The sequence below is a fragment of the Palaemon carinicauda genome, chromosome 36 (genome assembly GCF_036898095.1).
Source record: "Palaemon carinicauda isolate YSFRI2023 chromosome 36, ASM3689809v2, whole genome shotgun sequence".
In the NCBI taxonomy this organism is placed as follows: Eukaryota; Metazoa; Arthropoda; class Malacostraca; order Decapoda; family Palaemonidae; genus Palaemon; species Palaemon carinicauda.
In genome coordinates this window covers 66891600-66913359 of record NC_090760.1, presented here as the reverse complement: position 1 = coordinate 66913359, position 21760 = coordinate 66891600, and the positions used below count along the sequence as shown (strand labels likewise).

Below are 21760 nucleotides of genomic sequence, written 5' to 3'. Positions count from 1 at the left end.
TTTGATTTCTAATAGTTGCCAACAGCATTGAGATGGCCAGTAACAATGCAATACCTATTAAATAAAAATTCTCATAAAAATTGCAATAAAATTCAAGCTGGGCCATGATTTCAAATAGCCCGTGCTCCTTTACACTGGAAGCGCTGCGTGCTACTACCTATCTCTACACCCAGCTGGTCCTAGCTCTCTCTATTTGTAGGAGGAAAATTACAGCTACGTTTGAAATAAACTGGATTTTGATTAAACTGGTGTTTCACTTAACTGTATCCAATAATAATGCATGTAAGATTCACATTTTAATATCTTTAGCATGACCTAGATGCAGTTACTTGACCTAGCAACAGTTTAGGGGAAAATTAGGAAAAGTTTTCTACTAACAATGGAAAAATTCTTCAGGTGAGTATATTAAACAGCTTTGAAATAATAAAAATTTGTTCTGTGACTGGAATCCAAACCTACGCTATTTATTAGCTGTCTGCTAAAGAAGGTGATGAATGCAAGAGTTGATGGGAGAAGTGCAAGAGGAAGGCCAAGGTTTGGGTGGATGGATGGAGTGAAGGAAGCTCTGGGTGATAGGAGGCTAGATGTGAGAGAGGCAAGAGAGCGTGCTAGAAATAGGAATGAATGGCGAGCGATTGTGACGCAGTTCCGGTAGGCCCTGCTGCTTCCTCCTATGCCTTAGATGACCGCGGAGGTAGCAGCAGTAGGGGATTCAGCATTACGAAGCTTCATCTGTGGTGGATAACGGGGGAGGGTGGGCTGTGGCACCCTAGCAGTACCAGCTGAACTCGGTTGAGTCCCTTGTTAGGCTGGGAGGAACGTAGAGAGTAGAGGTCCCCTTTTTTGTTTTTGTTTCATTTGTTGATGCCGGTTACCCCCCAAAATTGGGGGAAGTGACTTGGTATATGTACAGTATGTATTTATAGTTAAAAACATAGCTAATTATAATCTCATGCATTACGTATTCATATTCAAATCGGCTGATCAAATCTGCGTAGTCTGTTGTCAACCTATGTTCACTTTCATATTATCTCACTGATATGACCATTCACTTTCACAGTTACCTCACCTCACTGATATAACCTATCATGCATATTAGTATGATATCTCCTTCATATTATTATTGTCCTTCTTATTATTATATCCATAATCCTTTACCCAATTCCTGCCCAAATCCTTTCGTACATTTACTTTGCTCTCCCACACACATCTACAACGTATCTTTCCAACTTTTGATTCTCATTATTTTTCGCAATTTCTTTATTATCCCTCATTCCACGTATTCCCATTCTTATTTTTCATTTCTTCTTCTCGCATTTCCCAAATTCATTGATTTTGCTAATTTATTTGAATTAGCGTAGATGTGGCGGAGGAACCGTGCAAGGAGAAGGAACTTCGCTACCACCCCCTATCTCATCTCTGTGATATTGTTTCGTCCCTCTCTCTCCCTGTTCTTTCCATTTACTGTATCCAATAATAATGCATACAATATTCACATTTTAGTATCGTATTTATAATTAAAAACATAGCGAATTATAATTTAATGCATTGTTTACATTCAAAATCGACGGATCAACCCTGCCTAGTCCGTCGTCAGCCTCAATTTTTGGATCAAATAACTCCCTTATTACTAAGGCATGCTACCGAAGGAAATTTCCTATTTACTATGATCAGATCAGGGCACCCAAAATACTTGAATTGATAAAATACACTCAAAATTTAAAACAAAAGTATATAAATTTTTTATTAAAGCTTGATTAACTATTTAAGTAATCATATTTTCTAAATGCAATAAGGCTTCAAAAAACAAAAAAAAGAGAGAGAGAGAGAGAGAGAGAGAGAGAGAGAGAGAGAGAGAGAGAGAGAGAGAGAGAGAGTATATATGCAGTTTCTGTTTTCAGTTATAGGAAAATTATTATTGAGATATTCAAGTTTTTATTTTATAAAATAAGCTGTATTTCTGTTTTAAGAAAGTATAGATAACATACTGAGCAAGAGACAATGCATAAAAAGTTGCGTCATGCTCTAGAGTAGCGGCGTAGGCTACGAGTCTTGAACGAAAACACAGAACACTGACAGTAAGTATATTTAAGCAGTACTGTAGTAATATACTGTACATATATTACAGTATATACAGTACGTATCAGTGAGTATTAGGTTACAGTACAGTATTACTAGAAAGGAACAACTTACACATGTGCTATAGCAACCACATGTGCTATAGCAGACGGGCAGGCACATATACGTGCAAGCGATCTTTCTGCCGACGGGCTATAGAGTCCTTTCAATGACGTCACTGGGAATCGCCGGCGGCCATGCTGGAGGACATACAAAGCGAAAACATGGCAGCTGCTACAGCGAATATGGACAATGAGAGCGACTTTGTCAAACAATTGTCGGGTGATAATAAGCGTTTTACAAGCAGAAACTCGATCTAATTGATGGCCTAGACCCATACCAGATGCAGAATTCATTCAGTCAAAATATTGAGGATTTCCCAGTATTTCATACATTGATATGGTGAACTACTTGGTACTGTCGGCCAACCCAGAACATGAGTGGGCATACATTTCCATTGAATAATCTGCTTCCAGGAATTCGTTGTTTTTCCCTTTAATGCTTTTAAGTCCAAAATTAGATAAACACTGGGCCAATGAAGAGAGTGTTTGTAATTATAAAGCTAATATTGATCATTTAGCCTAACCTTGTGTATTATAATTTTTATTTGTCAAAATGTATGTAAAAGTTTTGCAAATGTCAAATCTTTATCAGTTCATGCCTAACCATTGTGTTTGTGTTTGGTTACCAAATGCTATAATTTCTTATATACATATAAACACATGATGGACAAACTCTATTGTAATGCTCTTGGATGATCGTTTTGCCTCCTTGCAATTAAATGCGCAAGTTGATTATTTTTTTCTATGTTTCATATATAAGCTGAAGACCCCTTCGGATTAAACCAGCTTTCAGATATTATTATTATTTATAATCAATGTTTATTCATCACATAGGCCTGTATGTCTGCACAATTTAATACACAAATTAAAATAAATATAAATATACACTTAATTATATATAGGCATGAACACCTTGACGAAATAGAGACCTAGGTAAGTAGCCTTTGTTAATATAGCCAATATGGGTGCTTTTAATTTTTGTTTTGAAAATCTGAGATGCCCCCTCCCCCACACACACTACACACTGAACTGACGATGATACTTGTGAAGTCACCTATGCGATCGAATATAGCATGTTTACACAGGAATAATGATACTTTTAGGGCCTAGCCGAGACTGACCTGATATGAAATGATCAGAACAAATACGTGCGTAGGGTAGTGAGGATTCACGTTGATCAGCCCGTGATATTCTGGTCAACCACAAGTCACGTCTGCTCTTGGATAATTCCTCTGTATCTTTGTCCTGATTCTGAATAACTGCCGGTATGCGGTAGAAACTCTTGTCATCTCTTCGTCCTCGATTCCCACAGCCAGCAATAGCGCAAAAACTGGGCATTGTGTGAATGTGATGAAATGGCTAAATATTCAACAGTTCAACTATAGCTATTCACTGAACGCGTCTTTGTTTGTCCTCCAAGATGGCGGACCGGAAGTTTGATGACGTGTATTGAAAGGACTCTATAGACCATACTGCAATTAGAACGCCGTTCTAATAAGTTGTAAGTGTTGATGTCTATATTTCTTATGGAAAACCCGGTTATACATTACTTTTCTACCTTCCCGTAAACAGACATAATGCGTATGCAGTCTGCCCTCAGAAGCAGTTCTTTCCATTCTTTTTGATCGAAGCTCTTATTTTTGAAAAAATGCTTGGACTCTAAATTTCTCTTAAGCAAATCCATTTCTTAGAATGGAACATTCAATACTTATGCCAGTTTTAGACTAAGAAATAAAAGGTTTTTTGTCTTTCTTAAGGAGAAAACCTCTTAAAAAAGTTTCCAATGTTCGCCAAGTGTGTCCTGGACACAACTATAATTCTTGCTACTTCCATAGGTTTGTCCGGCTCCCTGGTCTGTGTTACTGTTCCTTAGATGGACTTGTGCACATATTACCTGTCTAACTATAAATTGAAGACACGTCCCAATCTTATCCCTTGGAAGTAGTTGGGTAGGTAGTTACCAACCGGTCTCTTGTCCAGAAAGTGATCTCTAGGGAGATTCGTTGTAATAACATAAGCAGTTCTGCTTTGTTTACCAATTTGTATCATTCTTATTCAGCCAACCCCCACTAGGATTGGTGGCAGTTGGAGAGAGGACAGGATCCTCCCCCCCTCCTTTATAGTAGCTGCAATCAGTTGCATGTGTTGACACCAACTCGAGATGTTTCTTGCTACGCTGTCCCTCTACCCCTCAGGACAAACCGAGGAATATTGACTCACTCGAGAATCAAGGTTCGCTTGTTCCACTCAAGGGAACGTGCTAGCCCTAAGGGGGAAGGGAACACCAGTTACAATCCCGGGGTATTATTGACCACCCTTCGGGGTAATTGGTTGACCAAGTAGCCCAGTGCTCTTCCTCTTCTCCTTTTCCAATGATTGGAGGAGGAAAATCTTTCCTCATGGTTCCACTGGCACCTCAAGTCCAAGTGGAATCAAGCAAACTATTTCCCGGGCACCCTAGTTCTACTAAGGTCAGAATAAGCGACGGACCTCAGATGGTGGGCAACAGATGAGAACCTCCGCAACAGGTCAATCCTCTATCTGGAACCGATGCTCTTTTCGGATGAAGCCCATGTGCCGCACCAAACCAGGTCCGTCCTTTGGTCCAATTCATAAAGGTATCAGCACATGAATCTCTTAAAGATGCAGGCAGTCTTCCTCGCCCTCCACCAGTTCCTGGCGAGGCACTCTGTAGTATTGACGAGCGACAATACCACGGTAGTAGCTTATATAAACAAGCAATGTGGCACCTTTTCGCTGCAGCTGTGCCATCTAGCAGTAGAGACACTCCGATGGGCGGAAGACAACTCTGTGACCCTATTTGCACACTTGATTCCAGGAAAACTGATTGTGCTAGCAGACAATCTGAGTAAGTGAACTTCAGGGTCCCGTTGTACTGTTCCCCAGAGTCCAGACTTCCAGGCTTTATGGCAATATGCATTCCATAACGGTGGGAGAACATTGACGTGTACGCGTTTCCACAGTTTTGTCTGATGAGAAAAGTCCTCAACCAGATCATAGTAAGCAAGAACCTACTAATGACACACTGCTATGGCATCAAGCAGAATGGTTCCCAAACCTTCTGCATCTCCTCACAGGATTCCGAGGGAACTCCCTCCACGTCACGATCTGCTCAAACAACCACACGCCAACATCTACCACAGAGTTATAGCTTTGCTTCAGCTTCCCGCTTGGAGACTGTCCAGCCCCTCCTCAGACAGAGGTATTTTACAACGAGTTGTGAAAAGAACGGCTGAAAACCTCAGATGCTCTACCGCATCAGTCTCCAGGCGAAGTGGACCATTGTCGATGGTTGGTGTTGTGGAAGGGATATAACTTCCCTCAATGCCTCTATTCTAACAGTAAGGGAGTTCCTGATACACCTTAGGGAAGAAATCCTTCTCTTTGTTTCGTCAGTCAAAGGCTTCCACTCAGCCTTAGGTCATGAAACTTTCTCTACTCTATATATAAAGTTGAGATCACTTGTCCCCAGTTGGAGGTTAGACCTCCTCCTTACATTGTGGTTCAAGTCCTTCAGTCTCTAGGGTAACTCCCTACGATCCATTAGGCTACGCAACAGATCACCACTTTATTCTTATTCTGAAAACTTTGTTTGCTTTGGCTTTGCATAAAGTCAGTGAACTACATGACCTATCAGAGGACATCTCCCATTCTAGGGGATGGGGAGAGTTAATTCTCAACTTTGTCCCGGAGTTTATTGCCAAGACTCAAAGATTCGGGGGTAGAGGATCCCATTCTGACTTGTCAGGATAGAATCTTAGTTCTGTAACCAAAACCCATTCCAGCTGGTACTTTGTCCAGTGAGGATTCTGTGGGGTTACTTAAAAGAACAGCAGTAGCTAGCCCCCCGTGCATCAGCACTTGTTTGTCAGCTCGGTGAAGGTCGAGAGGAGGGTCACGAGGAATACCATTCCCTCGTGGATAGGTTATCGAATTTGTACTCGGAGCTAACCCTCCGCCTACCAAACAACCCAGAGCTTATGACGTCAGGGGCATTGCAACATCCCTGGCATTCAAGAAAAACTTCTGTGTCACAGGCACTGCAAGCGGGCGTGTTGAAGCGTATAACGACCTTCACTTCCCACTACCTGTAGGACGTAACTCATAGGAACATGGAAAAGTTTTCCCATTGGTCCTGTGGTGGCTGCACAGCAAGTGGTCTAAACACCAAGCTCCTTTCTGGACAAGTAGCAGAGGGTTGAGGTTACCTGGGTTAGTCTGGGGTGAATGAGTAAGAATGACCAGCTCTTTTCTTCCTTTAACCCCCTCCCCCAAACACAGTACCACGGTACCTTGCACAGCTGACCTCGACCTTTTGCAGTTATTATTATTTGCTAAGCTACAACCCTAGTTGGAAAAGCAGGATGCTAATAGCCCAGTAAGGAAAGGAAACAAGGAAATATAAAATATTTTAAGAGTAACATTAAAATGAATACCTCATATATAAAATTTAAGACTCATTTCAATGAGTATCCAAAGTATAGAAATAATACAAGTTACATTCCCCAATATCCCTGCGAGGGAGGCTATTGGGTAAAGTCTTTGGACTCTCTTGTCTTTACGACCAGTTCCCACATTAAAAGACAAGTTGCATTGCTAGTATCACAAACACCCAGCTTCTGCAGGCAACTAATAGGGTATAGCACAAGATTTTAGAGACGGCAGGGTTCCTACAATTCTCGGTCTTACACCAAGGTAGAGAGAACCCCGGGTCAGATGGCTGGGACTTCCACCCTCCTAAGAGGCGAGTTGACCCTAATAAATAGCGTAAGGTTTGTATTTGTGTTGGAACAAATAAAAAATTTTTATTTTTCTAACATACAAACCTGGAGCTATTAATATAAATTGGCCTGCCAGCCCTGTTCCTCCAGTAATTTCTGCCAGAAAGCAAAGTGGTTGCTGTGAGCGGGGTAGCTGACTACCCCCACCCACGAGCTAGCTGTTGGGATGGTTATCCCTCGCTAAAATTATCATGGCTCTTCTTTCAGCTCCACCAAAAGCGTACACCTAATAAATAGCTCCAGGTTTGTATGTTAGGAAAAATATAAGTTACTTACAAATTAGTCATTTTTTTTTATAGTAATCTGTAAAAAAAATTTATGTACCCAGTAGTATAGATAAATTCAAGATGGTACAACCTCTAACAGTTTTGTTTCTCCTACTCTGCAGGTGTGGAGGTCAAGGAGAAAAGCCCGGAACTTGAATATAGATCTGTCCGATGCAGAGATTGCCAAAGAACTTAGATTGAAATGCGTTCGAGCAGATTCAAGTGTTGAGTGTTCAGAGTATATGAATCATTTGCACATTGGTTAAGTTTTTGTTTAGAAATAAAATTGTACTTAATGTTTACTTTATTTGGTGTTATTCTTGCAGAAACCTAAGTTGTGATGAGGCTTTGGGTTAAGTTTGTTTTACTATTTCTCTCATTAGCATTTAGTGGTGTATTTTGCTAAACAATAATAAAATTACCCTGTGTACTATGAAGATTTAAAGACTAATTATAATTAGTGCAGAAGACAGTGGTAGGATAATGTAAAGGGAATTTGCTTATTACTGTGCATCTCAAATTTTAATGATAAATCCCCATTTATGTTGAAAATAGTCATCTTTCTCTATATTTATAATATTGCATTGGCTAATTTCCAGTAGAGTATATCATTAGTTTGTAACGGCATTGATCTTGCTGAACTCTTATCCATTTTCTTATGATCAAGTGAATTGAACAGTACTACATTTAATTATTTTTTAAATTTATTTATGTGAAATACAAAAGTTAGAATCCTCTATAAATTTATGGAGCATTAAAGATTTTGAATAGCAGTTAATAAAGACCCGATCACTCAAATTTAATGCCCTGCGCCAGTGGCAATTCCTTAGTGTAGTTGATGGTACAAGTCGAGCGTCTCATGTACTGTTTCCATGAATCAGAGCCCGATTCCCTTCCGCCGCCGGTGTGCTTCTCTCCGCCAAATGCGCCACCAATCTCCGCGCCATTGGTAGGAATGTTGATATTCACGATACCACAGTCTGATCCCTTGGGACCCAACCACTGCAAACAATGTCTCTTATTAAGATCAAATTTGGTATGGGCATCAAGAATAAGGGAGAGGAGGAGGGACGAGAAGTGGGCTCGAGTAAAATGTCAAAAGATAAGATGGCATAATTACGAGAAAGACACTTGGGGAAAAAAAGGGGTCTGGTGAAGCAAGATACTGTCGATAGGGGCAGAGAAGATTAATCAAGACTTGATACCAAATAGTGGTGATGAGGAAAAGTAATTTTCTATAAACTTATAAATGTCAGTTGCTGAACATTAATGTAGCTTCTCAAACTCGCTAGTGAACTTTGGGAAAGAAAGGGGTTCTCCACTAAATGAAAATGAAGGTCTGTAGCATTCCTACCTTTTCCTTTATGGAAACTTTTTTTAGATATGAAACATAAGACATATGTCTGCAATGGTCTTAGGTGACTTAATAAGTCTCATTATGAATATAATTGGCAATAGTGAGGATTAACTTCCCAGTTTCAAAATTTATTTTTTCAAGAATGTAATAGGTGGCACTTTCAATTGCTCAGTAATGAAATATGCTTCCGATTCTCATACTAATTTCCAGTCAAGTGGCTACAGACCCTTAATGGTTGGGAAACAAATTATGACAACGTAATACTAAACTGTCTGCCACGAAATGTAGTTTACATACCTTGAACACATTTCCAAGATTCTGTGTGAAGAGAGAAGAAGAGAGTCCCTGTTTAACCTCATTGTTCCAACTAATGGCCTGGTCAAGTGAAGAACATTTAAGAACGTAAACGATTGGGGCGAAAGTTTCTTGGTGTACAATTGGAGCATCATGCGACAGGCCAGTCACTATTGTGGGTTCGACGTAATGTCCTTCACGTTCAATTACCTTTCCGCCAAACTCAATCTTGCCTGTGATGAAATAAGTTCCATTTCATGAAATTTGCAAACTCAAAAGTAAAAGAAAAGTGGTTTAATGAATATTTGAATATGAAAAATTGGGCCACTGAGTTAGGTAAGAAATAAATGTACAAGTTAGGTTTCAAATCAAAAAGGTTTTCTGTAGATTCTTTGCCATAATTTGATAAAATTGTTTTATTTCTTGGGGTGTATATAGTTGGTTGGGACAGTCATAAACATTATTAATACTAGTCAAATTTCATTTCACGGGGAAAATGCTTTCTATCGTCTGAAATGCAATATCATGGAGCTTATAGTTTTAAAAGTTTACACACTATGATTTAGTGTCGCCTTGCCAGGAGTAAAGCCAGTTGGGAAACAAACACGGGGTTGAAACTTACTCTTATAGTAAGCTAAGGATAAGGCAGTCTAAGGAGGCTCCTTCTCAGTAGACTACAGCTCCTAGGTTAGGTTAGGTTGGGAACCTTAGGTTAGGTGGCTTTTCAGTCAACTTTAGGAATTTTAAAACTTTAAAATTTTAAAAATATAGGTTTCCCCCAATTATTTGCATTGGAACACTTCATAGTACTTACAAATAGACCAGAAACACTATTTCCTTCATTAGAAATATATATTGTGGTCAGGTAAATATTTACTCATTTTAATTATGACTCGGCTTTTTCAAACCTACCACAAAGGTTTAAATTTCTTTAACTTGTAATTACATTTTTAATGGATAATTACTAGTACCAAATTACTATTCAGAATCATTGAGAAAACAACTAATTCTAGTGTACTCCATATGACTTTTTAAAGCAAAATTGACCAAAGCAGATAAAAAAAAAAAAAACTAGCTGCTTTGTTTCTAACAACATCAAGTGCAGATTTCTCCCCTACCTCCTTGTGCTTGAGCATCCTTGACTGCAGCCAGGTAGCCGTCAATACCCATTTGAGAATGCATTGGACCGTATAAAACTCCATCATCAAGGGGGTCACCAATACGGGGCATGAAGTTACTGTAAGCTTTGACCAAACGTTCAACTATAGCATCATGGACCTGGAAACAAAAGGGGTTTTAGACACTATAGCATTAATGAATTTACTTGCAATTTTTTAAAATTCTAATAACTTATTAGCAAACTTTTATAATCTATCAACTGCTAAGAGAAAAGTTTGGTAACTTTAGAGACTAGGTCTTAACACCTGTATTATTAAAAGTATAAATTCAGCAACCAAATGTATAATATTGAGATGACCAAGGAACTTAGCTTATATACCAAAGAAAAATAAAGTGACTTTAAATTAATAGTAAAATATTCTATTACCATGAAGACCTTGGCAAAACAATCATGTGATCGCTTACCTTCTCGTGCAAAATCAGTCTGCGAGTGGTGGTGCATCTCTGACCTGCTGTGCCAGCACATGCAAACAAGGCGGCTCTTACAACCATCTCAACGTCAGCGTCCTCATCAACGAGGATGGCATTATTACCGCCAAGCTCAAGCAAGTGACGACCGAAACGTTCTGTTACCATCATAGCAACCTAGGGAAAACGATACATTCTTACGATTAATGAAGGATGGTTATCTGTGGTGTAATCAGTTCGTTGGATCAAATTATACAGGACTGCCATAAGACTTGCTTGCCAGCCTTTAAAGAAAATAAGCAACGTTTGTAAATACAATATTTTTTCGAGCTACAGAAGAACCTTCACATTTGTATTATTTATGACAAAATTGTGGAATGATATTAGTAATCACATAACTGTATTAACTGAAATGCTAACTTTATCAGAAGTTAATATTTAGTACTGTACAAATACTTTTAGTCAAGCATTTAAATTATCAACTCACTTTTTGGTTTAAAAATTAGTTTTATTCTGTTTAAAGATTTGTGACAATTCTTATTCTTTACATCTCTTAGTTTCCCACACTGGGTTGCTTTCCAATGTTTAGTCCCTTGGGTTTGTTACAGGGATTTCCCAACTATGGTTGTGATTGTAGTTTAAGCTAATAATAATTATTCCAACGAAATATTGTTAATTCAATCTCAATTAAAAAAAAAAAAAAATAGTTAACTTAGGATTTTTATAAATGCAATGAAACTGAATTCTATACATGTAGTACATGTATTAAAAGTAATGAAACTATATTCTGTTAAATTGTGATTTGGGGCGAGTTAATAATCCTGGCCAATCTGTCGTAAGTTCAGAATCTTTGGTTAAAAGCTTTGTAGCAAATACGTATAACTAATACCAACTATTTTTGAAGACAACAAATTATGCGGAACTTTTTCTTTGAACGAGAATAATAAAGAAATTCTCTAATATTCTCCAAATGCTAATCCTTCAGCAAAAACGTTCATGCAAAATCTTTTTGCATCACATTAATTCTTCAAATTCACAATGAACTTTAATCCAATAATAAAGTAGTACATACATACATGTACCAAGGCACTAACCCCAAATTTTTGGGGGTAGCCGACATCAACAAATGAAACAAAACAAAAAAAGGGGACCTCTACTCTCTATGTTCCTCCCAGCCTAACCAGGGACTCAACCGAGTTCAGCTGGTACTGCTAGGGTGCCACAGCCCACCCCCCCACATTATCCACCACAGATGAAGCTTCATAATGCTGAATCCCCTACTGCTGCTACCTCCGCGGTCATCTAAGGCATCGGAGGAAGCAGCAGGGCCTACCGGAACTGCGTCACAATCGTTCACCATTCATTCCTATTTCTAGCACGCTCTCTTGCCTCTCTCACATCTATCCTCCTATCACCCAGAGCTTCCTTCGCTCCATCCATCCACCCAAACCTTGGCCTTCCTCTTCTACTTCTCCCATCAACTCTTGCATTCATCACCTTCTTTAGCAGACAGCCATTTTCCATTCTCTCAACATGGCCAAACCACCTCAACACATTCATATCCACTCTAGCTGCTAACTCATTTCTTACACCCGTTCTCACTCTCACCACTTCGTTCCTAACCCTATCTACTCAAGATACACCAGCCATACTCCTTAGACACTTCATCTCAAACACATTCAATTTCTGTCTCTCCATCACTTTCATTCCCCACAACTCCGATCCATACATCACAGTTGGTACAATCACTTTCTCATATAGAACTCTCTTTACATTCATGCCCAACCCTCTATTTTTTACTACTCCCTTAACTGCCCCCAACACTTTGCAACCTTCATTCACTCTCTGACGTACATCTGCTTCCACACCACCATTTGCTGCAACAACAGACCCCAAGTAGTAAAAACGTTCAATAACCTAAAGTAAAAATCTTAAGGGAAAAGCACTACTTTATACAAAAAACAAAAAATAAATAAAATCAAAGAATAAAAAATTAATAAGAAAAAAATTATATACTTGTAAAACTTACTTTGTTTCCAACATTCGTTGACCCCGTAAAGGAGACTAGAGGAATTCTTTCGTCTTTGGAAATGGCAGCGCCAATATCGGCACCACCGCAACACAGGGTAGAAATGGCTCCAGGTAAGTTGTTCTTTTCCAGCACCGATGCCACAATCTTTGTCGTGGCGACTGATACGAGTGGAGTGGTTGGTGCTCCCTTCCACAGGAGGGTATCTCCGCATACCTGATGATACAGAGGTCTCAAACAGGTTTCTCATAAATTGAATGAAAAGTAAAAGTTTCAACAGTTTCCAAAGTTACTTATCATGAAAGGAAACAGACAAACTAGTTTATTTAGATTAAAAAAAATAGAAAAGCCACTTTTTAGGAAGAAAATATTTTGATATTAAACTGTACTACTTTCTTTGACTATGCTGTATATCTACAAAATATTACGAGCTTTCTGTCCCAGCTTCATTCTAACAAGTTCCAAGAAATACTGATAATTACATTAATAGCTCCGAAATTTAAAGCAACAGACCTATAGCATAACAATCCGGTGATTTCAAAAAAAAATATTGAATATTTGATGCTCCCGCGATTCTACAAAAGTTAGGAAGTAGAATAACTTGAAAGAACCTAACTGGACTGCGATAAGGAACTAAGCCAGGTTAAAAGTTTATCCTGCCGAGTTCCGTCCTGCTAAAAATCATTTTGTTCACTTTTTCATTAACTAAGACCTTTTTTTTCTATTCACACATAAAGTGGAGTCTTCTAAGTAATCCTGCCCGTAATTCAGTGATAAAGGAAATCCTGTCAAAATGGGTAGAGTGGCCAAATTTTGTAGAAAACCACCACCCAGATGAAGTAGTAACTGCCAGAATGGACTACTTTTCTTAAGATTATGCATGGAGTAATGTTAGAAAAATCTTACATCGGAGACATACAATCGTCTCTTGATTAGTTTTTAGTAAAAGATGCCCTCAAGCGAGTTACATTTATTGCCGTAATAATGACTAAGAAAATCTCAAGAGGGATATTACCCAATGTTTTTATGGAAGGGGAGACACCTAGCAAGCAACACAGAAAACACCATCTCTTTTAATTTAATATTGTATTGTGAACTTTATCCATATCAGAAGAATCCTTAGATTAGGAACCAATTAAGGATAATATTTCCACTCTGTGGGAAAAACTGATTAGGTGTTCAAAACCAGCTTTGGAAAATTATGTTCAATCTCCAAGGTACTACTGTACAGTATACCAAATTCCAAGAAGACTTAATATGTCTTGGACCAGAAGTCCCTTGACCCTATTAAGAATAAAACGATGCTGTTTTGGTATGCGACCTCAAAGTCTTGCTTGTATTTTTATTCGATATTGTAGATAAGTAAACGTAAGTATTTTTATCTAATATTGTTAAAATTTACTGTATAGATAAGTAAATAAAAGTTTTAATTTTATTCTTGTTTTTCTTACCAATCAAAAATATTGAGATCGCACACCAAAGCAAAAGAATAATTTCTTAGATCATGTCATAAATGACACCGCACACCAAAACCACAGAATAAATAATAAAAAAATCTAGCAAGCATTGGCATTTAAACTTACCATGGCAATAGCACTGTTCCATCCATACACGGCAACGGGGAAATTGAAAGCAGTGATGACACCTACAATACCCAGAGGATTCCAGTTTTCCATGAGAACATGACCTGGTCTTTCAGAGGGTAGAACAGAGCCACCCAGCATTCTGGACAGTCCAACGGCAAAATCGCAGATGTCGACGTATTCTTGTACCTCGCCAATGCCTTCTGGTTTGATTTTTCCTGAAGCATGAAATGGGAGAGAATTACTTTTAAAATCATGCATAATAGTAATTTTACTCCAAGTATAAAATAGTCCACCTTACTTTTAAATCTTCTATAATAGTAATTTTACCTTCTACTTTTGCTTTTACTGATGAAATGTTTTACTAAAAGGAAAATAGCTGGTTATATCTTCCAGGTGAAATATTAGGTGCAAATTTTGTAATTTGGATTACAGTACTGAACCTTAACATTTTGCATTAACATTCTCCTGTACTCTATTATCTTATTAAATAAATAACAAACTGGTATTAGTTTTAGCAATGACTATAAAGAGGAAACTGCCAAACACAAGAGCTGCACTGTACAGCAGTGCCACAGTACAATACAACTGTACAAGAGACCCTTGCCCAAGTAGCTCCAGTTTCCCTGATCTTTTTTATTTATTTCTATTAAGTTCAAATTGCTTTTGTCTCCAGAAGCTTGGAATGGCTATATTACTGTTGAGAATTTAAAATAACCATATTTATTTCCTTTCAATATGCTAATGCCCCTATTAAAGTAAAGAAATCAACAAGCATCCACAGACAGTAACATGTTGTGGATGTCTTATTTTCTTTAATCTACCTGGTAGAGTCAAGATCTGCAATCAGGAATGTCAAGGGTTTTCTTTGCTTTTAGTTATTTTTCTTGAGGTTTATAGAGAAAAAAAAAAAACAAGTCTTCTTTCCTGATTTGTTAGCAATTCCTGCTTAGATTGCGCAAGGAAATGTTCAAAGGGTTTTGGTAATCCTGATCCACATGCTACATCTTTCATGCAGGGAACAATTTTGTGAATTAGAGAATCACTGAGTAGTGCTATGGCTTCACTGTTCCACTTTAGGAAAGTATTTCCCAAGATTGCTGATCAGATTAAAAATCAAAAGTGAACAAAAGCCTAAAGTACTTAAAATTCAAGGGGGACATGGTAGAAAACTTGGATAGTAGATTATAAAGAGGATGATGACAATGCCACTCCAGCCTATGACTGCTACAGTCCTAAAGAGTCTAGATTTGATAGTCATGAGGTTATAAAGTTATCAAAGTTATTAGCTTGTGTGGAATCTTAGGAGGCCCTAAAGTCTTTGTTTAATGGTAATATTTCAGGTCTAACTTGCTTTATTTCAATCCCTAGCCCAACTCAAGTGGTGACTAATGGTTCTCATGCACCAATCAGTCAGGATCCTGATGGTACACTGCATATGCGATTTGAAATTTCTTGTAAATCCTAGAATTCTTCACTTGTTGTAGACCACTTCTCAGTAACCCTTGCATTCCCACATTTACAGTATAGCCAGTCATTTTTTTACAAATACATTGTGAAAAAGAAGAAAAGATGGTAGCCTGGATCTTTGTATTCCTCCTCTCACTAAGTGGCTCTCAACTTCCTCTAGACTTTCTTCAATTTATTGAAGAATAAAAAGTCGTAGCCCTGAGGACGAGCGTCTCTATCTATGATGTCAGAAATATTTGATAAAAATGTGTATGAATGAAACCAAAAGAATCTTAAAACAGCTTAAAGGAGTAGTAGTTGTAATTTGTCTACTTTCAAGAATTATCAAGTTGTCATCCCACTTGAAAAAAGAAAACTATAGAATGTTAGGGTAATGTTTAAATATAACAATACTGTACCGTGAAAATAGCCCTCGGGGCCAAAACAATTCAAGATCCTATATTCCCTTTGATGTGGAAAATCTGTTCAATTACACAAATGGCTTTTTGCATCGTTCTCTTGTACATTCGGCACTAACTCACAGGTTTCTCTTTTGGGATAAATGTAGGGATTAGTACCTCAATGGCTGAAAAGTCGCTAAATAATGCACATCAGTTTTCTTATCTAGTAAACAAAAAGTCAACAACAGCTTAGTATGTCTTAAAAAAATCCTTTTGAAAAAGAAAATGTAGACTTAGAGAAAGAACCAGATTGTTGTTATTGTTATTACTATTATTATTATTATTATTATTATTATTATTATTATCATTATTACTAGCTAAGTTACAACCATAATTGGAAAAGCAGGATGTTATAAGCCCATGGACTCCACAATAGGGAAAATAGCCCAATGAGGAAAGGAAACAGAAATAAACTATAAGGGAAGTAATGAATATTAAATATTTCAAGGACAGTAACAATATTAAAATAGATCTGTCATATATTAACTATAAAAACTTAAAAAAACAAGAGCAGAAATAAGATAGAAGTGTGTCCAAGGAAGAGAACTCTACCGAAAGACAAGTGGAAGACAATGGTACAGAGGCTATGGTACTACCCATAACTAGAGAACAATCGTTTGATTTTGGAGTGTCCTCCTCCTAAAACAGCTGCTTACCATGGTTAAAGAGTCTCTTCTACCCTTACCAAGAGGAAAGTAGCCACTGAACAATTACATTGCAGTAGTTGACCCCTTGAGAAAAAAAAAATAGTTTGGTAATTTTAGTGTTCGTCAGGTGTATGAGGACAGGAAAATGTAAAAAAGAAAAAAAATAGGCCAGACTCTTTGGTGTATGTATAGGCCAAGGAAAAATTAGTCGTAACCAGAGAGATGGATCCAATATTGTACTGTCTGGCCAGTCAAAGGACCAAACAATTCCCTTGCTGTAGTATATCGACAGATGGTTGGTGCCTAGCCAAACTACTACCAAAGATTCAACAGTCTTCTCCTTTTAGTCTTGAAAGCAGTTTATATCTGCAAATTATCCAAATGTTACCTTTCTCATTTATTTCAAGCTCTTGTTTAATGTTGAAGCTTCAATCCAGCAAAGACACATCAATTGCCCAATCTTGATCTGGATTCCAATCTGATCTCTGCCCTTGAGCCTACCCACATGGAAATGACAGATTACAGTACAGTATCATAAAAGAAATTGAGGATTTACAATACTAGATTGCCTTATTAGACTGAAAGTTTTAACTTCTTATGATGATTAATCTACTTAGTAGTTTGTATCAATGTTACCAGGTACCTAAACAAGGTTAGGTCCAGATTAAGTAGTACCTTCATTTAAAAGTTTATTCCATTCCAGGAGAGCCTAAAACCTAAAATGCTCATATCCAAAAATGATTTTTCCCCTATGAAATCAAAGGAAATTCACTCCATAAATTCCAAAAGTCCATTAAAAACATTAATTTCCTAAGGTTTTATAATGGAAATTACAGTCATGCTGGTCCCCATTAGTCACTTCAAGTAGGGAGCGTTGAAGACAGACTTCAAGTCTTGAATAGCTGGATTCTAGGTTCTACCTTTTAACTCCTGAAGCAACGCGACATATTCCAACCTCCAGAATTACTTGTGACAAAGATATGCTGTTTCTCACTTCATCAAAACTAGGTTAATAAAGGACAGTCTCAATGGTCGAAAATCTACTGCATCCCGTCACCCAGGTTTAAGTAGGATTGCTAGTGAAACTAGGTAAACATTCCCTGCGACTTAAAGCTCTCTAGAAGCTCTTTTCGAGTCTAAAATATTTTCGCCGAGTCCAGGCCCCAAGTCCTAGTTGAAAACAAAGGAAAAATAAAATAATTGACCCGCATACCATTGGCATATGGCTGCTTTGGAGAGATTAAGATCATGCAGAGCCTTCTATTTCATCTACAGAGCGTGATTAATCAGCAAACTGGAAAAATGGGCAAAATGGAGTAAGGGTCTAATTTACAGGGATGTTGGAAGGCGTCCAGGAATGCTACCAACGAACCAGGATTGGGTAATAGGTGAAGTTTCTAGTTTAGCTGGTGATCACAATTGACCCATATATACAGTACATAGTCCCTGTCGATCGACAGAGTCCTCCTGCCTTCATTGAACTTCTCAAACAACTCTACCGTATTGAGGACTTCTGAAGTGTAACTGCTTGACAGTCAAAAACAGAAGTATTGGTGTTCATCAACACTGCAGAGTCACTTACAAAACTCCTTTGAAAAGCTTATAAAGTACAATGCATTATAGTGGGTATTTTCAGCTATTTAAATATTGAAAGATCTCCAGTAGTCAAAACTATCATTTGGAATTTAGTGTTACAGTATTTAAATGTGTCCCCATTTTGAACCCACCACTAAAGAATTATTGGCTTTGTTTCAGAAAACACATTAGTGAACTGCAATCAACATCTTAAGATTGTTTCATTTCTTGCCTGACTTCAGAGTTAAGAATTATTTTAAGACAAAGGTTCCCAAGTTTTTCATATTCCCTTTCAACTAAAGGAAGTGGTATTAGTTCAAGGGATAGTTTTCCCTGACCAGTAAGAGCTCTTCAATATTATTTGGATGAATAAGACATTAATGGTAATATGACTAATTTGTAATGAGGCATTGTTACTACAACTCAACCTCTGTTCAAGAATGCAATAACCTTTAGCATTGATGTTTGGAAAACTCAAAGAATTGAATCCAAATCTAATCTAAGATTTGAAAATCTGGGTTCATGATAAGAAGTACAGCTTGGTATACAAAAGTTAAACATTATCTTGAAAAGTGTCCTGGTTTAAAGGTCATAATTATTGGGCTTTAGGCCCTGTAGTGACTGCTGATGGTCTAAAATCATTATGAATTCACTTTTGTTGCAATTATGCTTTGGGATTGAGGTCTAGTAACAATTCTAATTTAATTTGTTTTTTATAAAATTTCAAGTGTACCTGTAGTTCCACAGTAATAAAATTTTGTCAAAAACAATTAGTTGAAACTCTTTGAAAGGAGTCTGGGGTTTAGATTACCTAAAAGACTTTATTACAGGAAAGTCTAAGACATTATTTACTTATGAAAAAACTAAAAGCCCTATCTCTTCACTTCACTGGCTACCCACCACCACTCAAGTGTTGAAGTCAACAATATGAACAAGGGAGGTTCATAGAAATAAATGGAATTTCAATAATATTCATTTCGATATTCACCTGATATTTATATACATAACCACCTTCCTTCCACCTTCCTTGTGGCTTAGCAAGTAATAATAATACTAACAAAGAGGATAGGGAACTATTTTAACAGACTGAAGAAACCTACACACGTGCAGTATGTTACTGTTGGCAGATGTTAGTTGGTCTCATTACTTTATTAGGGGCATTAGTATATCAGAAGGAAAGAAAAATAAGATTTTAAATTTCTAAGGGGTAATATCGACATTGAAGCAAGATCATCCTGGAATGTAGCTACTATCCCTTAAAAATTGAAAAACTTAATGTTTCTTTCCTTCTGATAAATGGGAGTTAAATAGCAGGTCAGGATTAAAAATGAAACTATAAGAGATTACTCGAGTGCCACATGCAGATGAGATCATGGTGAGAGGTAGATGGAGATGGTTTGGGTATGCTCTTTGCATTCCCCAAGAGATTAGTTCACCAAATGTTCAGCTGGGCTCCAAAAGGCACTAGAAGAGTTGGAAGACCCAGGCCTATATGGCTGAGGACTATGAAATGCGAAGTAGGAGATGATGAATGGAGAAGTATTGAATTAGAAGTTCAAGATAAAGACTGGCAAAATCTAACCGAGACCCTTGGCGTCAATAGGCGTAGGAGGAAATGATAAAATCGACATAAGCTTTCAGACAAGAAAGGAATGCAAACATCAGACGAGTATAGAAATCATACCTAGTTGTCTCTTTTAATTTTACAAATTAATCCTGCAAAACCTTATCACCATTACTGAAATAAGGTGCAAACTGGAAACTTGAGAGCTACAGAAATTTAGGCAGTGAAGTTAGACCCTTGCTTACAGCATCTTTACAGATGAACTAACATGTTGAAGTGAAGGCAGATTTATTTTCATTATTATTTTAATAAATTATCATGAATCTTAATAAATTTTTTCTTTTACATGATAACTTTTTAAAATTTTGTATTACCTTTTCACAAGAACTAAACCAATAGACCAATAGAGTTCCCAAAAATCATATTACAGTCATTGTACTGGATAAAGTATTTGTCCTAAGGACCTTCATACAGCAATTGTACCAATCCTAGTTTTAAGATTACAAAAACATACAAAGTTTAATTCTGATACAATTTTGGTGGGGATTATCTATATTTAACAGCAAGAACCAAGATAAGAAATGTCTTTGAATCCTTTGGACTACATCAGATACTGTATATACATCCTAGCAACAAGAGAACAATCAAGAAAAGAACAGAAACTAACCCATTTCTAGAGATACCAGCTTCCCTAGGGGCTCCAATTTCTCACGTAATGCTTCGCCAATCTGTCTGACAATCTCTCCTCTGGCTGGAGCTGGCATGTCAGCCCAAACCTGAAAAGGAATCATAGTAGTAAATAGTATTTTGTAAAACCAAGAATATGATTTTAGCACCATAAGAATACAGAAAGCTCTAAACTTATAAATTTAATAGGTTCAAAGATGTTTGGAAGCTGAATTTTTTTAAATTTTGGCCTAAGTAGGACTCTATACTCGCAAACCTACAATTTTCAGCTGCAAAAGTCAACAAATAGTCCAGTTTCATATTGCAAATGTTTTCTTGCTTACTGCGTTAAATTATACGATATTGTTCCATTACAGTATTTCATTATGAATAGATTCAATATCTGAGATTTATGATTTAAATTGGATTTGTGTTCGTATCCCCAAATGTCTGCAAGTTCAGGACCTTCTGTATGGAAGCATGCAAAATAATATAGAGAATGTTAATTATCTTCATATTTAGTTATTGTTGTTGCCATGTTATTAACCCTTTTACCCCCAGGCTATTTGGAACTTTCCAACCCTTAACCCCGAGGGGTTATTTTTTTTTTTTTTTCAAGCACATTTTGCAGTATATTTTTTTTTAATTGCTCTAACAGCCTTAATTTTTGTCATAGAGAGGTCAGGTTAGTCTCATTCTTTTGGAAAATGCCTGAAGTTTCTCAAAATAATTATCAAAATTATGCAAAAAGAAATGTAAATAGCAGTTTTTTGCAAAGACGTACTGGTACACCCATGGGGGTAAAGGGATGAGTTTTGTGAAACGTACCAGTACGTCCTTTGGGGGTAAAAGGGTTAAGCAAAGCCCCAATCTTACTTGGAAAAATAAAGCTACTAGCCCAGTCCTCTAAGAGAGAAAACAGCCCACTATGAAATAAAGAAATAAATAAAAGGTATAAGCATATTATCAATCTCTTATTTGCCCTCCCACTAAGGTTGCAATATTATGGCTATTAACTATACCTTTACAAGCATTAGTTTTTGTTACCAGTGGTTTTTAAATAATACGCTGGCTAATACTCATAGTTTCCCTATTCCTGGTCTGAATAAGAATTTGGAAACTGTTCAATTAGCTCTTTGTGCATTCTGTTCAAGATTTTTTCATAATTCTGACTATTCTTTGCACTCGCATCCCCCAGATTATAAGGTTTACCTCATCGTAATAAATATGACAAATTCGGAGATAATTTGCATTTTTCCCTAACTAATACAAAACTGTAGCTATCCATATTGATATTACT

The 21760-nt window shown here is 37.2% G+C and overlaps 2 protein-coding genes across 3 annotated transcripts in view; one reads left to right on the top strand and one right to left on the bottom strand.

Moving 5' to 3' along the window:
- The window catches only part of Fbw5 (F-box and WD repeat domain containing 5), a 134633-nt gene extending 127083 nt beyond the window's left edge, over positions 1-7550 (top strand). For both annotated transcript variants that reach the window (XM_068360117.1, XM_068360116.1), the window contains one exon: positions 7371-7550. In XM_068360117.1, coding sequence (XP_068216218.1) covers positions 7371-7514 — 144 coding nt within the window. In that variant the 3' untranslated portion in view covers positions 7515-7550. The remainder of the gene's footprint in view (positions 1-7370) is intronic.
- A 384-nt stretch (positions 7551-7934) lies between these two features.
- The window catches only part of Aldh7A1 (aldehyde dehydrogenase 7 family member A1), a 34296-nt gene continuing 20470 nt past the window's right edge, over positions 7935-21760 (bottom strand). The window contains exons 3-9 of the mRNA XM_068360118.1: positions 20462-20570; positions 14099-14316; positions 12516-12731; positions 10484-10663; positions 10018-10177; positions 8903-9132; positions 7935-8250 (exon numbers count right to left, since the gene is read on the bottom strand). Of these exons, the coding sequence (XP_068216219.1) occupies positions 8038-8250; positions 8903-9132; positions 10018-10177; positions 10484-10663; positions 12516-12731; positions 14099-14316; positions 20462-20570 (1326 nt within the window). The 3' untranslated portion in view covers positions 7935-8037. The remainder of the gene's footprint in view (positions 8251-8902; positions 9133-10017; positions 10178-10483; positions 10664-12515; positions 12732-14098; positions 14317-20461; positions 20571-21760) is intronic.